General features: G+C 37.8%; 1 protein-coding gene and 1 long non-coding RNA gene across 3 annotated transcripts; both read right to left on the minus strand.

Moving 5' to 3' along the window:
- Positions 1-864: 864 nt before the first annotated feature.
- Positions 865-5,156, minus strand: LOC121799016 (serine/threonine-protein kinase PCRK1-like). Of its 2 annotated transcripts, none has more exons than XM_042198323.1 (5): positions 4,851-5,156; positions 3,564-3,962; positions 2,693-2,953; positions 1,902-2,024; positions 865-1,813 (listed from the first exon to the last, which is right to left on the minus strand). In XM_042198323.1, the coding sequence occupies exons 2-5, from the start codon at positions 3,933-3,935 to the stop codon at positions 1,298-1,300; spliced, it is 1,272 nt and encodes a 423-aa protein (XP_042054257.1). In that variant the 5' UTR covers positions 3,936-3,962; positions 4,851-5,156; the 3' UTR covers positions 865-1,297. The 2 variants fall into 2 exon arrangements, with proteins under 2 accessions (XP_042054257.1, XP_042054258.1); XM_042198324.1 differs by having other exon boundaries at positions 4,718-5,156.
- A 6,228-nt stretch (positions 5,157-11,384) lies between these two features.
- Positions 11,385-13,536, minus strand: LOC121798850. The gene is made up of 3 exons (XR_006050101.1): positions 13,384-13,536; positions 11,851-13,275; positions 11,385-11,705 (listed from the first exon to the last, which is right to left on the minus strand). It is a non-coding gene; the product is annotated as an uncharacterized LOC121798850 (long non-coding RNA).
- Positions 13,537-17,870: the final 4,334 nt, after the last annotated feature.

Genomic DNA, 17,870 nt, shown 5'->3' on the forward strand with positions numbered 1-17,870 from the left:
TAAGTCCATTCACTGAATCATTTATGCACCCAATAAAAACTTGCAACTTCAACATGCTTAAAGTTCCTGCTGATCCACAACATATAGTCAACCTTGCATCCATCTACGAGGAATGGCACGAAGCAGTCATTCTATTTTTTGAGGTTCATTGTTAAATATGAACTATTTATATTATAATGTGATGCAATTTAATTAATTAATTGTCAAAATTGAGTTATACAGTTAACAGTTCCATCATTTTACTAAACATAATTTTAGACCAAAACAATAAAACAATTTTAGGACCAAAATTTGTCAATATAGGTACACATGCACAATTTCCGAAGAAAAGAGTTGTTACAAATTTTGAGCAATATTGATATCTTTAGAAATGGGCTCTACCTTCAAGCAATAATGAAAGATAGTTTTGCCTAACTCAATATACTCGAATAATTAAGGAGCTGGATGATGAATGGAGTAATATTTACGTCACATTGTTTTCATTTAATTTGATTTTATGGTATGCTGTTTATCTAAACTACATACGCTATTGCTCCGCCAAACTTTTCGAAATTTCACCACCATTATTTCTATATGAATTTTCCTAGGCAATATATATTAGTGAAGTTCACTGTCCTTGAATTAAATAATCGAAATATTAATTTTATTGGAATTCCTCGATTCATTTGAGAGAATGCCTTGGTTTGGCTAGAAATTTTATTGGCTAATTTCCTTAATTTTCGCATTAGCTTGGCATGATGTCAACCTAAAAGGTAATTAAAATAATCAATAGTATAAGCTTTAATCCCACAAATGATCACTGGCAGACAGAATATAGTGGCATCTAAATAAGATACAACTATACAAGATGGAGAGAGATAGAGCTAGGCCACCAAAGAATGAAAATTGATACTAATAAACAAACATTTTACAACAGCAACCCATAGTGTATCATCCAAAAATATAGTACATGCTTCCATCATATATGTATGACTACAAGTTACAACAATCCAAGGAATGACTAAACCCATTGTGATTCGGACCTCCTCACCTCACATCAAATGTTTACAACAATTAAAGGTTACACAAACAAATTCCATACCTTTTGTTCTATTGCAATGTCGAATACTCGACACCGGTCAGATTCTAGAGCCGGCCCTTCTTGAGGCACCTAGAAGATTTTTTTCGTGGAACGTCTATCAGCAAATCTGAGGCCGGTCACATTCCAAAAGCACGTTCAACCAGATTTACGCTAGCGAGTATCTTGATAATAGTACTAAGTTGTCATCCTTATGTACCCTAGTTGACTGAGTTGCAATCAGCAAGTTCTCACGAGCTTTGATGACCAGACTCGAAGCAACCAGGCACTGTCCACGATTTTGATATCACTTAGCCTCCTTTTACCTTTAGATTGGGAATCCTCGGAAGCTTTGTTGTCGTCTTTGCTCTTCAAAGATGGTTGAGGGTTTCCGCAGCCTGTATATGCCTCAACGACTTGGTTGATCATTTCCTGGACTTCACTCATCTTGGGCCGTGTCTTTGAAAGTCTGGACAGGCAGCGGTTAGCTACAAGGGAGAGCTTGTGAGCTGATTTAAGGACTTGCCTGCCCTCAAGCCTCGGGTCCAGTATATGCTGAAACTTCTTGGCGTCTGAAAGGTATGGCTTTACCCATTCTAAGAGCTTCTGCTCGCCTTTAGGGCGCTGTCGATCCAACGGGCGTCTACCAGTGATGAGTTCGTAAAGGAACACCCCATAGCTCCAAACATCACTTTTTGATGTGAGACGGCCTGTTTGAATGTATTCGGGAGCTGCATAACCCATAGTCCCAACAACCTGAAAAGAGTATATAATCATCAAATAACAGAAAATGGGATGACTCAAATTATCATGTATATCACAAACCATATTGCATTGAGCATACCGCAGTTGATACGTGTGTTAGTCCTTCTGAAGGACCCAATCGAGCCAATCCAAAATCTGATAGTTTAGCATTCCATTGTTCATCTAAGAGAATATTTGAAGATTTGAAATCTCTGAAGATGATCTGGGCATAGGATATGACATACATTAGTCTTAAGAAAGTGAAGCGGGGCATATCCAAGCTCCATCTAGTGCCAGATGGACGAAATAAGAAAAGAAGCTTCATTCCCAACTATAACTAATGAATTAATTCAAGGCAATGAAAGAAAAATAGATTGAACATTCTTTTTTTTTGGGATATTGGTCTCTAAAACCATGAACTTTGGTCAAATTTTGGTATTTCCCACGAACTTTGAAATTGGTCTCAAAAATCACAAACTTTACATTTTGTTTGTTATTTCCCATGGCATGTCAATCACCATAACCAACCAACCTCCGTGCATATTTTATCCTATTTGGCACTATTAAATCAATGTGATTTTCTACGTAGCATTTTATCCTATTTGTCATGAACTTAAAAAGTAATCTAAAATATCATAAACATTTTACGGTTGCCCACGTATACTAAGATTTTTTCCGAAAATATCTTATTTGGGCTGCCATGGGAAATAACAAACAAAATGTAAAGTTTGTGATTTTTTAGACCAATTTCAAAGTTTATGGGAAATACCAAAATTTGACGAAAGTTCATGGTTTTAGGGACCAATATCCCTTTTTTTTATGAATAATAGATTAAACATTCTTAATATGGTACCAGGTCGCACGGAAAACAGTCAACAAAAAATATATAACCTGAAAATCCATTTCCTCGTGCAGGTATGCCAAGCCACGTGCAGCATATAGGGCGACCCTCAGCCTCATATCCCAAGAAAGGGGTGTGAGGGACCTAATTGATAAATGATCTTCCACACTTCCATTGGGCATGTATTCATATACTAGAAGTCGTTGAATACCTCTTTCATCATCTTCAGCACAGTAACCAATAAGTTTCACGAGATTTGGATGCTCGACAACGCCAAGAACGTTAACTTCTGTCACCCATTCTTTGTGACCCTGACATGTGAAAGTGAAAGTATTAGTCAGTTGCAGCACTTTCTTAATTTAACATGTGAAGATTTCTTTTTTCCACTGAGAACATTAGGGAACTTTAACAAGTGCACAAGGAAAACACTAAAATTCATATCTTAAACAAACTTTCCAAAACTGCAATAACGGAATCTTCCAGATAATTGAGTACGGCTCTGGCTGGAAAACAGAATGAGTAACAAATAGCAACTTTTTCATTTACAATGCTGCTCAAACGATAGACTATAGCTAAGCTGCTCATCAGACATAGTGCATCATTAAAGGCATATCTGATGCCATCTTTATCAGCTTTCTACAATAATATCAATGTTAGATTCATATTTATTAATTACACTAATTACACTGCTAATACTCAAAATGGAGATGTTTATAGTAGCCATAACATTGCTTCCGTGAGTTACATTATAGTGGCATTATTAGTCTTAAATGCATTATCAGCAGTCAGGAACGATGAGGATGGCGCAGTTCTAAGACCTTAGAACTTGCTACTGACCACTCAAACCACATATGTGATGTGTCTTGGGAAGTCATAGGGAAATTGAAACTGAAGAACAAGCAAACTTGAAAAAAAATGTACCTGGAGTCCTCTTTTACCCAGTTGTTTTACAGCCACATCAATTCTCTCTGCTGGATCATCAGAACTCTTAATGACGCCTTTAAAAACACATCCAAAACCTCCTTCTCCAATTTTTGTAGTGCGGCCAAAATTTTTTGTCGCTTGTTTCAGTTCTGAAAAGGAAAAGACCTTGAGAAAACTGGCCCTCTCAGACAAATTTGGGAACTGGTTGCGACCTCTGGACTCAGAGCTCGTATTTGATACATCCTGAGAATTTAATTCTGATCCAGATTGCTTTATTTCATGATCAGTAAACGAAGACTGAAGTGAATTTGCTGTTGGTGTCTTTGGTTCATCCTTTCTGTCTCCACTATAGAATTGAAAGCACTTCATGACCGTAAAATGGTGCGTAGTACCACACTGAATAGTTCAAAGAAATTACTGACTCAGAATCCATCAAACTGCACAAAGGGGTAAATAAAATAGATCCACAGACAAAAGTTGGATCCACGGAAAGAGGGAACTTATGCAAACTTCTATAAATTTCGGAAGCTAAAAACTAAAGCATAATCATCAGTTTGGTGTCCAACTGATCTGACTGAAAGCATTGAATGACTTGTCAAGTATCATTCATAATTTAACCAAACCACTACAACACATCTACTAAACAAACCAATGTTTGTAATAGGAAATTAACATCATAAAACTCAATGGCCTCCCCTCAGCATTATGCAGTGTGGTTGGCTTTATACTAACAAGAAAAACACTCCAAGTACTAATGGAAATCAAACTGGCATCCTCCTGTATTGGGGGAAATCCATAGTTAACACAACACCTTCGATTTTATTTTGTTCCAAGTGTAGTAACTACTAACTATGAATCTCTCCCTCTCTCTCTCACTCACATACACAAACACATACACATATTGATCTTGTAGTAAACCCCTCATTTTTCAGATGACACGGAACATAATTCCTACTAAAGCTTCATTAAACCTCATGTTTCAAGATGGGGCTGATCATACTATACTACTAAAGCCCAATTTGAATCAGGGGAGCTGGAAAACTCAATTTAATTCATATCCAAAAATCAATACTTTAGCCAAATATACACATCAAAATAAATCAAACCATAGCGACTGAAAACAAAGATGCACATGCGTTTGACTTCTCAACCTGATTCGAATCATGCTAATTTGGATTTTCTGGAAAATTCATAACTCCATTCTTAAAGGTAAGAGAGCCCAGACCAAATCCCCAACAACCCAGGAAATTGATCTTCGAGCTAATTCAACTTTTTTTTCCTGACCTGTAGAGTGCCTTGTCGATTTTCAGAAGAACCCAAAAATTGATCTTGAATCCGCTGAAGAAAGACCTGATTCCGGATTAAAACGCGGGACTAAAAAGAAGTCATACACGGCAAAGCCTCCTCATTCGTTGAAACAAGACACCGCGAGGATTGATATTTAACAATTGCAGCACAATAAGGATAAATAGAAATGTATAAAATGTGGAAATGCAGAATTTTACGACCTTGGGCGAAAACACAGCATAAAACAAGAAATCAGTTTGAAGAGGAAAGTTGATAATTAGAGAGAAAATGTGTCAACCTTTTATGGGAAGAAAATGTCTACAAAAGCAGGCGGGGTGATTTGGTCAGAGTATCATTATTTTTTTATTTTTATTATTATCTATTACTCCACTTAAATTGACTACAATCGAGGAATTCAGTTTATAATGTTAATTATTTTATTATTCTAAATCTATCATAATCTAAAGTGTCAGTTTGGTGAAAAGACAATTATACCATTTTTTGAGGAAAAATTGAGAGATGAAGTGGCTTTTATTTCTTTATTTTATTTTGAGTATTGTTTAATTAAATTCTAACTTCTTGAGAAAGTTTTGAAACACTTTTAAATAGAGTCTGCCATTAGTTGAATCTACATTTATATATCATGGACTAATTTTCTAATTTTCTGATTGCAAAATAGAGGGTGGTTCTGCTTGGAATCCGGTGATGGCTCCGGCGAGAACTCCGGCAATGGCTTTGGCAAAGGAACAAACATATCAAATTAGCAAAAATCTATGTAGAATCTTTCACTTTATACATTTCTGAAACTTTGAATAACTTTATATTGGTTTTAAATTCTATATTCTGAAACATGAAAAGATACTTCTTCGGGGATGAGGCCAGTGCCGGAGATGCATGGCCGGAAAGTAAAGGCAGCGGCGGCAGAAGGGACGGAGGCAGCGGCGACGGCGGAAGGGACGTAGGTAGCAGTGGCGGCTGGAAGAGAACCATCCGGCGGAAGAGACGGAGGCAGCGGCGGCAATGCAGGAACTGCAACTCTGCAAGAGCCATCCGGCAACACCATGGCCGACCAAACAGACAGTTAAGCATGATGGAAGGAAACCCGGCGAGCACGACGGTGGGCGTGGCGGCGTCGATTGGCAGAGAGAGGGAGGTGGTGAGGCAAGGCAACGAGAGGGAGGTGGCGAGGCCGATTGAGAGAGAGTGTGGAGGCGCAGGAGAGGAAGAGAGATGCGTGATTGGGAGAGAGTTGGAGAATAGGGAGGCACAACTTTTATCGTAGGGTTGGTAGGGTTTATTTAGGTTTTTATTGAGTTGGATTTTTGGAAAATTTTATACTCCATTGATTGATTTTCTTTTTAATTGAATATAGTCCTAAATTAGGTATTATTGTGTCTTAAAAGGTAGATTTAATTTGGACTATTAATTTATTGGATTTAGTATATACTTCATATATATTTTTCATTTTTTTTACAATTTAGTTATAAAAGTAGTAGTATATGTTAATTAGCCTTATATTTGGATTAAAATTGAAATTGTGCTATAGAGTTTAGTTTGCCTTCCATTTATTTAGGTTAAAATTGCAATTTAATCCTTTATTGTAATATTTTTTTCTAAATTAATTCACAAGCTAAACGACAACACAAATATGTAATGTTTACAATTTTCATCCTATAATTACTCAATTAAAGTTTTCAGTTCATATATTTTAATTAGTCTCTAATTAATTAAATAATACTACTAAAGAGTTGTATAAATTACAGAATAAGATGAAATTATATATATATGTAAAATTAAATCTAACTTATAAAGTTTGTATAACTTCTAAATATAAGAGTAGTGTAAATTCATATTATTCAAAACAAATAAGATGCATAAAATATTATCGTTATTTTAAGTGGCAATTTACTTTTTATACGTGTATGTGGTGGGAATTAAGAAATTTTTTCTTTCCAATATTAACAACTCATTTAGTCTTTGGCCATATATATCAAGTTATGCTACGGTCTGAAATTAAACGGAAAAAATAAATAGTCAACTAAAATGTGATTATCGGATAATACAAAATTTAGTATACATAATTCTACAGTTAATTCTACAGTTAAATTTAGTATACATAATTCTAATTGAGTTGATTTTATTTTATCTATTATAAATAATTACTATGTATTTAGTCTTTGGCCATACATCATAAGTCATGCTAAGTCATTAAAACCTACATTGTTAAAGATCCATTTGGTACTTACTATTATAATATTTGTTGCGATTTAAGTATTTTTTTATTGAGACATTTAGTTTTTTTTATAAGTTATTATTAAGATAGTATAACTATATAAAATTTTATTATAATTTTATTTTGGATGAAAGAAAAACAAATTCTCTAAACTTACATAGTACATATATTCAATAAATATAAAAATATTAATTAAGTAAAATGATAGTATTTGGGTGATGATATTCATAGGATGAGATTGTGATAAAATAATTTGCGTCATGAGATAAGATTGTGGACACTAAAGGTAGTATGAAAAGGTACAATTTATTTGATTTTGATTTCTTTTATGAGATAAGATTTTGTTCTTTATAACATCGATTCCTATTTCTCTTTTATGCTTCTTAAAATATTATATTTATGAACATTACTCTCTTCGTTCAATACAAATATAGGCATATAATATGCTATGGAAATTAAGATAAAATTTGTAAAGTATGAGAGGGGGGAAGAGTAGTTGAAGTAATGTTTTAATGGTGGTATAAGTTATAAATAACTTGGTGTATATGGGTAATAAATTAGGATAACTTTCCATAAATGAAAATAACCATATTTTTGTGCGTACTAATGTAATAGTTGAGTGAAAGATATAGCCATACATGGTTTATGGTTTTATATATTAATTTATTTTGTATTTATAATTTGAAACTTTTATGTCCCGTGCATAGAACGGATGTTAATACTAGTTATTTATTAAATGGGAGGAATGATATGCAGATGCTTATTAATATCCTTAGGCCTTGTTTGTTTAATAGCAAAGTAAAATTGTTAGAGAAAAATAATTCCTAAGATTTTGATTTCTGGGATTCCAATCTTCAAAATTTATGATTCTTGAGAATTTTTATTATGAGGAATCTGATTCCTAGTAATATAAGTATCTGTGATTGGAAATACATTAGGATTACTATTTTTACTTATTTAAAATAATAAAAAAAGATACATAAATAATAAAAATCACGATGAATAAGCATTTTAACAGCATTCCTGTTTTTTTTTTAAAAACTGAGCATCTCCAATGCACGGATGTCCCACTCGCACATCCACTAGGACTTTCCAAAAACACCTCATGCCACATCACTAGGACTTCTCATCCCACTACCACGTCACTAGGACTTCCCCTGCACAATCCGCCCTTCTCATCGCCGTTCCCACTAGGACTTCCCGCATTAAAAAAATCACAAATTCACAAATAAAACAATTTACGTTTAAGGAAATAAAATTTCAACACGAATACGAACGGGAAAAATTAACTTCATTAAAAAAACATACATGATTCGGAAAAAAAAATTACAAGTGGTGCGAATGAAATAAAGTTCAACGAGCCGTATATATAGAGTTCAACGTCCGACCCACGCCACAATGGCGGACGTCCGCCCGCCCGTCGCCCGGACGTCCGAGGACATCCGACGTCCTTACGGGACGTCCGTATCCGAGTTGCTTCGTTACAATGGCGGATGTCCCGGTCGCCTGTCGCGGATGTCCGACCGGACGTCCGCAATTGGAGATGCTCTATAATCATTGGAACTCGAATAAACAAAGTAACCCCACATTTGCCACGGCGGACGCCAAGTAAGTATATAAATACAACTGTGAAATCCTTTTCGATTCCGCTAAATAAATGCTACAGTACATCTCACATTCCCCAACGAACTTTCTCGTTCCTGCTCTCTCACAACCCATGCCAATGTTTAATTAACGAATTTCTGTGCTTTAATAGAACAGAATACTTCTCCCATGTCAATAATGTTTATCAGGTAATGGAGAATGGACCTCCAACAATTGAATTTGAAGATGGGACGGTTAATGTTGAACGCCTGCTTGTAGAAACCCAAGATGGGAATGTCTCTGTGGATGGTGCAGTGTGTTTTAATGAGAAGACCTCAGACAAAGCTATCGACATCCGAGAGGTTTCCTGCAGTTTTGGTATATCCTGCGGTGTTGGTTGTTAAATTGTACTCCATTCGTTCCGTGGTAGTTGATGCGTTTCTTTTCGGAACGTGATTTAAGAAAAATTGTGTAAAGGAAGAATAAAGCAGGAAATGGAAAAGGCCGAGAGATGAAGAGAGAATAAAGTAAGAGAGAGCGCGAAGAAATGTGATAACTTTTACTACAAGGGTAACGACTCCACTACTATAAGGCAAAATGATTCCACTAATATGGAACGAAAGTAGTGGAGGAGTTCTTGTTTCAAATGAGCGAAATGGTGTTAAGGATGAAGTTCCTTAACTCGTAGATTTTGCGTCGAACGTCGCGGGAGCTTTTGCCCGTCGATCAATCCGGTGTCAAAATTAGGGTTTTGTGCGTTTTGCACGTTTGAAAGGAAAGAGATTAAGAGAAAATAAAATACAAGGATAATTGATATTTATTGAATGATCAAAATGACTAACAATGTGCACTATTTATAATAGTGGATACTAACTTAATGAGCAAGACAAAAGATATGAAAAAGATATTCAAATCCATAATTAACTAACTAAATAATAATAATAATAATAATCGTATCAACTCCCCCACGGTTGAAATCCACCTTGTCCTCAAGGTGGGAACCATGATGCAACGATGAGCGTCGAGGAATCCTCCTGGGTCAAACATACACCGAATAGTTGGGCGTCTCCCTGCATCATCAATGCGTTCATGAATGCTCAAGCATAGAGTATCATTTTGCGGAGGAATCAACCGGGCATCGGCGTCGAGCGATGTTGATCGATGATTCATACTTACGACAACCCTGACATGAGATGAATCACTCAATAATTTCAGCGATGCGTTGTCCACAATGGAACTATCCAAACCAATCTGGACTTGGGGAATCTTGAATCGAGAAGCATTCAATTGTCGCGCGCACTGAATCTCGATGCAACCGTGAACCGATTTCTCTTTACGTGCGGAATCCGGACTGGACTTCTCTATCTTCTCAACCTTTTCAACTCCACCAAAACGAGAAGAAGAATGTAGAATCTTCTCCGAAGAATCATCAAATCCTTCCTCGACTCGATCACAGTCAAGAATCACAATCTCTTTCTTATTGCACTCCAAAACATTCCCAACTGACGTCTTGGACAGAGCATAAGCCAACGAGCGATATTCCACTTCCCAAGGAAGAAGTTCTGGCGGCGGCGGCGGCTCGAGGGCGGTATCGGGAAGCAGCGCAAAGGGTGGTGGTGTTGTACTCGACTGCTGCGGCGGAGCCAATGAGTCGTAGGGGACTAAGCCCGACGGCCCCGGCGAAGCCTTGCTATTTTCTGATGGAGGAAGGTGCTGAACGAGGTCCCCAAACCCGAAAATTTGGGAGCCGTAGGGCTGCGCAGGTTCAGGCAGCTCGGGAGGAAGCATGTTGTCGATTCGTCGGTCGGCTGCAACAAGGCAAGACTCTGTAGCACGCTTTCAACAATTGTTGAAGTTGTGCGAGAGTCGGATGTGCCGTGGTGGTGGCTGGACAAGGTGGCTGTGGCGCGGGTTGATTCCATAGTGAGTTATGGTTGGGGGGCAGCGGATGATCGTATGCTGAGACCTCGTGGAAGGGGCGTTGTCCCGTTGTCTCCCAGTAGGCAGGTGGATCCCAGCTAGTGGGTTGTCTGAGATCGGTGGGGTGTGGCTGCTGAGGCGGTTGATAAGGCTGAGAGTATCCCTGCTGCGTGCATAACCTTGGCGGGTCCCAACAAGAGGGCGGTGGTGGCGAGTACAAATCTGTCTCGTAGGACGATGGTTGCTGACACGCAGTTTCCTGGCGCAGCCATGGCGGGTCCCGGGAAGTGGGTTGACGGGCTTGGTAGGGATGGTGTTCCTGTAGATATGGATATGATGGTTGTTGATCTAACGCTCTGATCGGATGGAGCAGGGGTTGAGGTACGGGCTGCCATGGGTGGTAATCCGCCTGCCGGAGTTGATATCCGGTGTAGCCGTACCACATGTAGTCAGCGATTCGGAGGAAGAGCTCTCAATGAAAGCACCACTTGTTAAGGATGAAGTTCCTTAACTCGTAGATTTTACGTCGAACGTCGCGGGAGCTTTTGCCCATCGATCAATCCGGCGTCAAAATTAAGGTTTGGTGCGTTTTGCACGTTTGAAAGGAAAGAGATTAAGAAAAAATAAAATAGAAGGATAATTGATATTTCTTGAATGATCAAAATGACTAACAATGTGCACTATTTATAATAGTGGATACTAACTTAATGAGCAAGACAAAAGATATGAAAAAGATATGCAAATTCATAATTAACTAACTAAATAATAATAATAATAATCGTATCAAATGGTTATAGGAGTCTCTTGAACAGTTACTACTAAAATGTCTCTGTACACAAGAAGATGCTAAAATAGAATGGGGAACTGATACTGATGTGATTATCTGATTTCGCTTATTTCTTCAATTCTATCTTGCATATGTCTGCTTGCAGTAGTCTATATTGTAAAATTGCACTAAACTGCGCAGTATAATTCTTGTTACTTCCGGAAAGGGGATGGGAGATTGTTGCACATAGCATGTATTTTGGGCTTCCTTGATTTGATTTCCCTTCAGGTCATATTGTATATGTCTACACATGAAAAATATTACTCACAATTCTACAATGTTTCTCCAGCTGCTTTTCCCCATGCATTGAGTTCAAAAAATTGTTGTTAGCTGATCTCTGAAATATGATTGGAATCTTGCTTTTATACTTGATATTGTTAGAAAACATGCTGTATACATATGTTATACAGAGTATAGTAGTATTTCTTTAGTACCTGCAATTTTCTCATAATTCGTGCTTCATGCAGGTGTGACAACTGCTCATGAAGGGGGAGATATTCTCAATAGAGATGTAGGCCACTATTAATTTTTCTTCTGAATTATTGGCCAGCGGTTACAAATGTGTGATGCCATGAACTTTGTTTTTTAAGAAGAAAATTGTAGAAAAAAAGCAGGCGTTCCCGCATTGTTTTCACCTATGTGTAGGTAGGTACTTAATTGAGGATGACGGTGGCTATTTTAGTTCTGTAGCATGGGAGAAGAGTATCCCTCTACTCAAATGGCACATATTGCTAACCCCCCTTCTCTACCCTCACCCAACCCAAAACCTATCAAAAAGAAAACTGCAGGTGTTGAATTTGCTGAAAGAATTACCGATCTGGAATATGTTTCAAGCGAATGCTTGCAGACAGTCCGGTTCTTACATGTGCTGGTATTGACTCTCCGTGGAAATCAGATCTATTCAAAATAATGGAAGTGCCAGAATGCCAAAATGATGTAGTTGATCTCAACCAGTGGAGTTGTGAGTATACGTCTGAAATATTGGCTGAGAAGTAACCTCTGAAATCACCACAAGAGAATATTGGCAAGGACAAGGTCCATGACTTTTCAAGCCACTCTTTCCATGATTTACCATCCCATGGGAATTCTACAAGCCTTTTCAAACCATCTTTTTCGGGTAAATGTCGCACCAGTGTTGGCATGTGATTTGGTGGTGGCAATTATCGCAGGACAAATGGCGAAATCTTTTCAAAGCAAGCGGTTTTCAGGGACGACACAATGGACAGCTAATCTCTCTTGAGGTTTATTTTTATCAGGCAAGTTTTTATATATATATGTACAAGTTGATTCAGGGAGGGAGAGAAGAAGCGCAACGTGGCGTGGCGGCCCCTGCCAAAGTCCATCTTGCGGCGCGTTTGTGAACTGGCCTGGCGGAAATGCACCCTTATCCCAAGGGCAGGAAACCAAAGACGGCGTTTTTTCGCCATGTTTCTCCAGATAAAAGGTACCGATGTTACATTGAGTGACTATAGAAGGATCGTACGAAGTATTAGCGGTAGTTGATCTTTAAGCATCCTATGATTTTGGAATAACAATCAAACACCCGATTTATTGTCGTAGGAAGAGAAAATACTTGAAACAGCAAAGCTGAAAAAACACGATGGCGTATTAGGGAAGTAACGGATGCATGGTTCAGCCACCTTCGTTGGCGTTGTTGTCGCCATTGTTATCTCCTCTGCTGCCCCACTGGTTATAGTACTGCCTTGGTATGCTGTGATGGTTATCTATGTTGCGGTCGACTTGGTTGGTTTTCATCATGACGTCGTCTCCTCTTCTGCTGCCGACTAGTGCTCGCTGATGTGCCGCCAAGCATAGGAAACTGATCAACGCAACCAAAACAAGTGCCACCAATTTCTCTTCTGATTTCAAAAGAAAAATGTGTTACAACTTTAGTAGTCATGTAACTGTAACATAGCTATATAGTTGGAGCTCACTATAATCTGTTTAAGCTAAGAAGGTAAACTTACTACGCAGTGAAAAAAGGTTTTCGAGCATCTTTTAAGATTAATCACCCGGAGTTGAGCAGAGAAAATTAAGGTATCTACTTGGATATATATGAGAAGATTGATGTTGTTACTGTTAATTGTTTGGTCACATGAAATCTTGTCAGTTTTTTAATGTAATTTTTACTTTACTTTGCACCAAGTGGACAAGGGACGGCCAAACAATATTCACCTTTGGCGTCTTGTAGTTTAGCAATTGTTTTAGGATTGGACCCAACACAAGGAAGTGGACAAATTAGTTGCCTTAATAGGAAAATTCCACTAATTAGTTGCCTTAATAGGAAAATTCCACTTTGCAAGTGGTTGCATTAGGCCACCCACAACGCGTTACGCGGGTGGCCCATATTTCGTTCCTTCGTGACGGAACGGTGGCGGGACGCGTTGCAGCATCTCGTCCCGTCACCATCCCGCCGGATCACCCGTCCCTCCGAGACCTGTTGCGAGGCGTCTCGCCACGCGCTCCCGCGACGTGGCGAGCTCCCAGGCCATGCGTGACGCCCACTCGCCGGCCCGCGAGTGGGATTCGTTACGCCGATGCAATAAATCATTTTAAAAAAAATCAAATAAAAAATAAAAAATAAAAATTGGCAAACGGTAATATTACCGTTTTATAGTTGTTTTCCTTTTTTTTATGTTTTTTCTTTATAAATACTCATAATTCATCCTCATTTCACACACAACTACACATCTATTCTTCCCAAATCATCTCCATTTCCTCTCTAATTTTCATCTCAAATCATCTCTCTTTTATTCCCCCCCCCCCAAATTTAATCGATCTCATGGATCCGTATGAGTAAATGCGTCGAATAATTGAAGAATCACTTGAAGAAGATCGACGCCGGGAGGCGGAGGAAGCCGCGACGCCCCAAAGAGGCTCCCGGACTTACCTCCATCGTAACCGGGAAGAAGCCGCCGCAAGGTTAGTCCGCGACTACTTCTGGGATAACCCGGTGTGGGGAGATACCTACTTCCGTCGCCGTTTCCGCATGCGGCGACCGCTATTTCTCCACATCACAAATACATTGGCGGCCCGGGAAGAGTTCTTTCAAGAAAGGTTCGACGCCGTCGGCCGTCCCAGCCACACGACGCTGCAGAAATGTACTGCAGCAATCCGTCAGCTTGCGACTGGACAAACGGCGGATGTGTTCGACGAATACCTCCACATTGGAGACAGCACTGGGAGAATGTGCTTGCTCCAATTCTGCAAAGGCGTCCGGGCAGCCTTCACCGGCGAATTTCTCCGGAAGCCAAGCTCGACAGATTGCCAGTTTCTGCTCCGCCTTCACGAACAAGTGCACGGATTCCCCAGAATGCTTGGCAGCGTCGATTGCATGCATTGGCAATGGAAGAATTGCCCGATGGCGTGGAGGGGGTCGTACACGAGCGGCCACAAAGGCATCCACCCCACCATTATACTCGACGCCGTCGCCGACTACCGGCTATGGATCTGGCATGCGTACTTCGGGGTCCCCGGCTCGAACAACGACATAAACGTGCTCCACCAATCCGGCCATCAACTTCACCGCTAGCAACCGGCGCTATAAAATGGGGTACTATCTTGCCGACGACATCTACTCGAAGTGGCCAACCTTCTTGAAGACGTGCACTAGGCCTGTGAACGCAAAGCAGGAGCTTTTAGCGCAGAAGCAGGAGGCTGCTCGGAAGGATGTGGAGTGGGCATTCGGGGTTCTCCAAGCGCGCTTCAACATTATCAAAGCCCCGGCGCGTACGCGGTTCATGGAGAGCATGATCGACATTATGTATATGTGCATAATCTTGCACAACATGATTGTCCAAGACGAAGGACCCGAGGCGAGAAATTGGTTCGACCCTGAAGCCCCCGGAAGCTCAACCGCAAGTAGTCGGCCTCGAAGTGGAGTGCATCCGTCTATACAAGAACGGTTGTCTATTCGGGCAAGGACACGTGACTCTAACGCCCACGCCCAACTCCAAGATGATCTAATGAAGCACATTTGGGCAAACTTTGGCGGAGGAAATTAAATTATGTATTTTTAATTTTTTTAGGATTTTTAATTATATATTTTTTAATTTTTTTCGAATTTTATGTTGTAATGTTATTTTATTTTTAATGAAGTGTGTTTTTTATTAATTGAATTTATTGGAAAAAAATAAAAAAATGGAATTGAATGAATAGTAATTTAAGAGACGCTAAAGGGACGGATAAGTGACGGAGGGTTGCAGGTTCCGTCCCTTAGTTAAGAGATGGAGTAAAAAAGTACAGTGGGGCCCGCGAATAGTAATTTAAGGGACGATTTAGTGACGGCGTTGTGAATGGCCTTAGTCACGAAGTCAAATTGAGAGATTTTAGGTTTACTGTTTTAGGCATTTTGTGCAGTTAGGTGGAACTTTAGTGGAAAGTAGAAAAGTGAATGGAGAAGAAGCCTTTTTGCACCACAATCCTCTACATAATTGAATGTAAACTCTATTTTATTTAAGTAACAATTAAATACTTACTTCGTTCCTGAAAGTTTGTCCAATTTTACCATTTCTGTCCGTCCCATAAAATTATCCCATTTCATTTTTTACCATTTTTGTAGTGGACCTCATATTCCACTAACTCATTCCTATTCACATTTTATTATAAAACTAATATATAAAAGTAGGAATCACATTCCAATAACTCATTCCTATTCACATTTTATTATAAAACTAATATATAAAAGTAGGAATCACATTCCACTAACTTTTTCAACTCAATTTTCATTACATTTCTTAAAACTCGTACCGAGTCCAAGTGGGATAATTTTTTGGGGACGGAGGGAGTAAAATCGACCGGGAATTCCAAGGTACAAAATATTACTACTAACAAATCAAAAATAAAGTGGCTGTAGTTTAGTGGTAAGAATTCCACGTTGTGGCCGTGGCTGTAGTTTAGTGGTAAGAATTCCACGTTGTGGCCGTGGAGACCTTGGCCGAAACCCAGCAGCTACAAAAAGTTGTTTTTTAATTTCGAAAGTAAGGCATGATTATTTTAATGATATGATTATTTATTTGCTAGGAATTAATGTGGTTTATTTATTTCAATGAAAATAATATCACACATATATACTTTTCTTTCTCATATTATCTTGTAATTTGTAGAGAAATGATAAACAAATAATTAAACCTTAATGCATGATTAAAGACTAAATCTAATTTAATGGATCAATAAATTAACTGTTAAGATTAAATATATCTTGTAAAATTTTGTAGAGTAGCATATTTAAGTCATTACAAGGGTATATTAATCATAATGATATTTTGGTTTATTGATTCAGTTAAGGGAAATAAGAAAATAAGGAATAAAATAAAGATGTGCTAATTGGTTTTCAAAAATAATTTTGACTATCGCCTAGATCATAACGTGAGATAGTGAGTCGTACAAAATATAAATCAGATTATTATGATACATAATTAAGGTCATTTTACAGTTTATTAATCAATTACTTTTGTAGATAATACTTTCCATTAACATTTCATATTCTTATCCGTAATAGTCATATTTTACATCACATAATAGCCTATTATGTACCGTAAAATGACTTCAATTTATTATTGTGCTATAGTTTTAAAATATTTAATGCACTATATATAATCACCTTACTTATATATTGTAATGATTCTAATTTATAGTAGTAGTATTTTGTAATGACCAATGACCAACTCTCCCACGTTATAAACTAGTAGGCATAAATCAAAATTATTTTTGGGAAACAAAATAGCATATCCTTATTTGAATCGTTAGTTTTTATTTTTCTTAACTGAATTATAACCAAAATTCATCATGACTAATAAACAATGCAATAAACCACTTAAATAAACTTCATGCGAATTGTTAGAATACGACAATTATTATTTTACATATTGCATTTTTTAGCATTATGACACTGAACTAGGCATTTATGGACATTATACCGGGGCATCATAACATTGCAGCAAAGTGCATTAAAGTGTGGCTCAATATAATATACTTGCATATTATATTTTTCGTACAAATTTTTTCATGCATGCATGTAGCTGAGATTTCATTAGAATTATCATAAAATTATCTCTAATTTAATATATAAGGTATATAAAAAAATATTTTAAATTGAAAAAGTTATATATAAAATTAAATTTTAAGATATTTTAAGATTATCAGCTGTCATTGAAAGTAACATGTGATATTAAAGATTCAAAAACCAACAACATTATAACAATTAATCGGGGTTATTCTAAAAACGATACTTCAACAATTCATCTACAACATTATCGATTATTCCATAACTATCAATAAATTGATTCTCTTGTTTATCTTTACTACATAATACTACTCCCTTAAAGATCTATCATGTAGTGTAAATTGACCTTAAGTTTCATCTATTATTTGATTATTCTTGTTCCAAACTCTATATATATTAATTTTAGTTCCGTAACCAGTTGAACTGAACCAATAGCTTCATCACTTCACT

Source organism: Salvia splendens, chromosome 4, assembly GCF_004379255.2.
Source record: "Salvia splendens isolate huo1 chromosome 4, SspV2, whole genome shotgun sequence".
Classification (NCBI taxonomy): Eukaryota; Viridiplantae; Streptophyta; class Magnoliopsida; order Lamiales; family Lamiaceae; genus Salvia; species Salvia splendens.

Excerpts from the sequence above, each read along its gene's own strand:
- LOC121799016 (XM_042198323.1), bottom strand. The coding sequence starts at position 3,935 with ATGAAGTGCTTTCAATTCTATAGTGGAGACAGAAAGGATGAACCAAAG. Across the intron at positions 2,025-2,692 it reads ACGAGGAAATGGATTTTCAG|ATCATCTTCAGAGATTTCAA; the intron begins GTTATATATTTT and ends TCCTATGCCCAG. Across the intron at positions 1,814-1,901 it reads TAACACACGTATCAACTGCG|GTTGTTGGGACTATGGGTTA; the intron begins GTATGCTCAATG and ends TACTCTTTTCAG.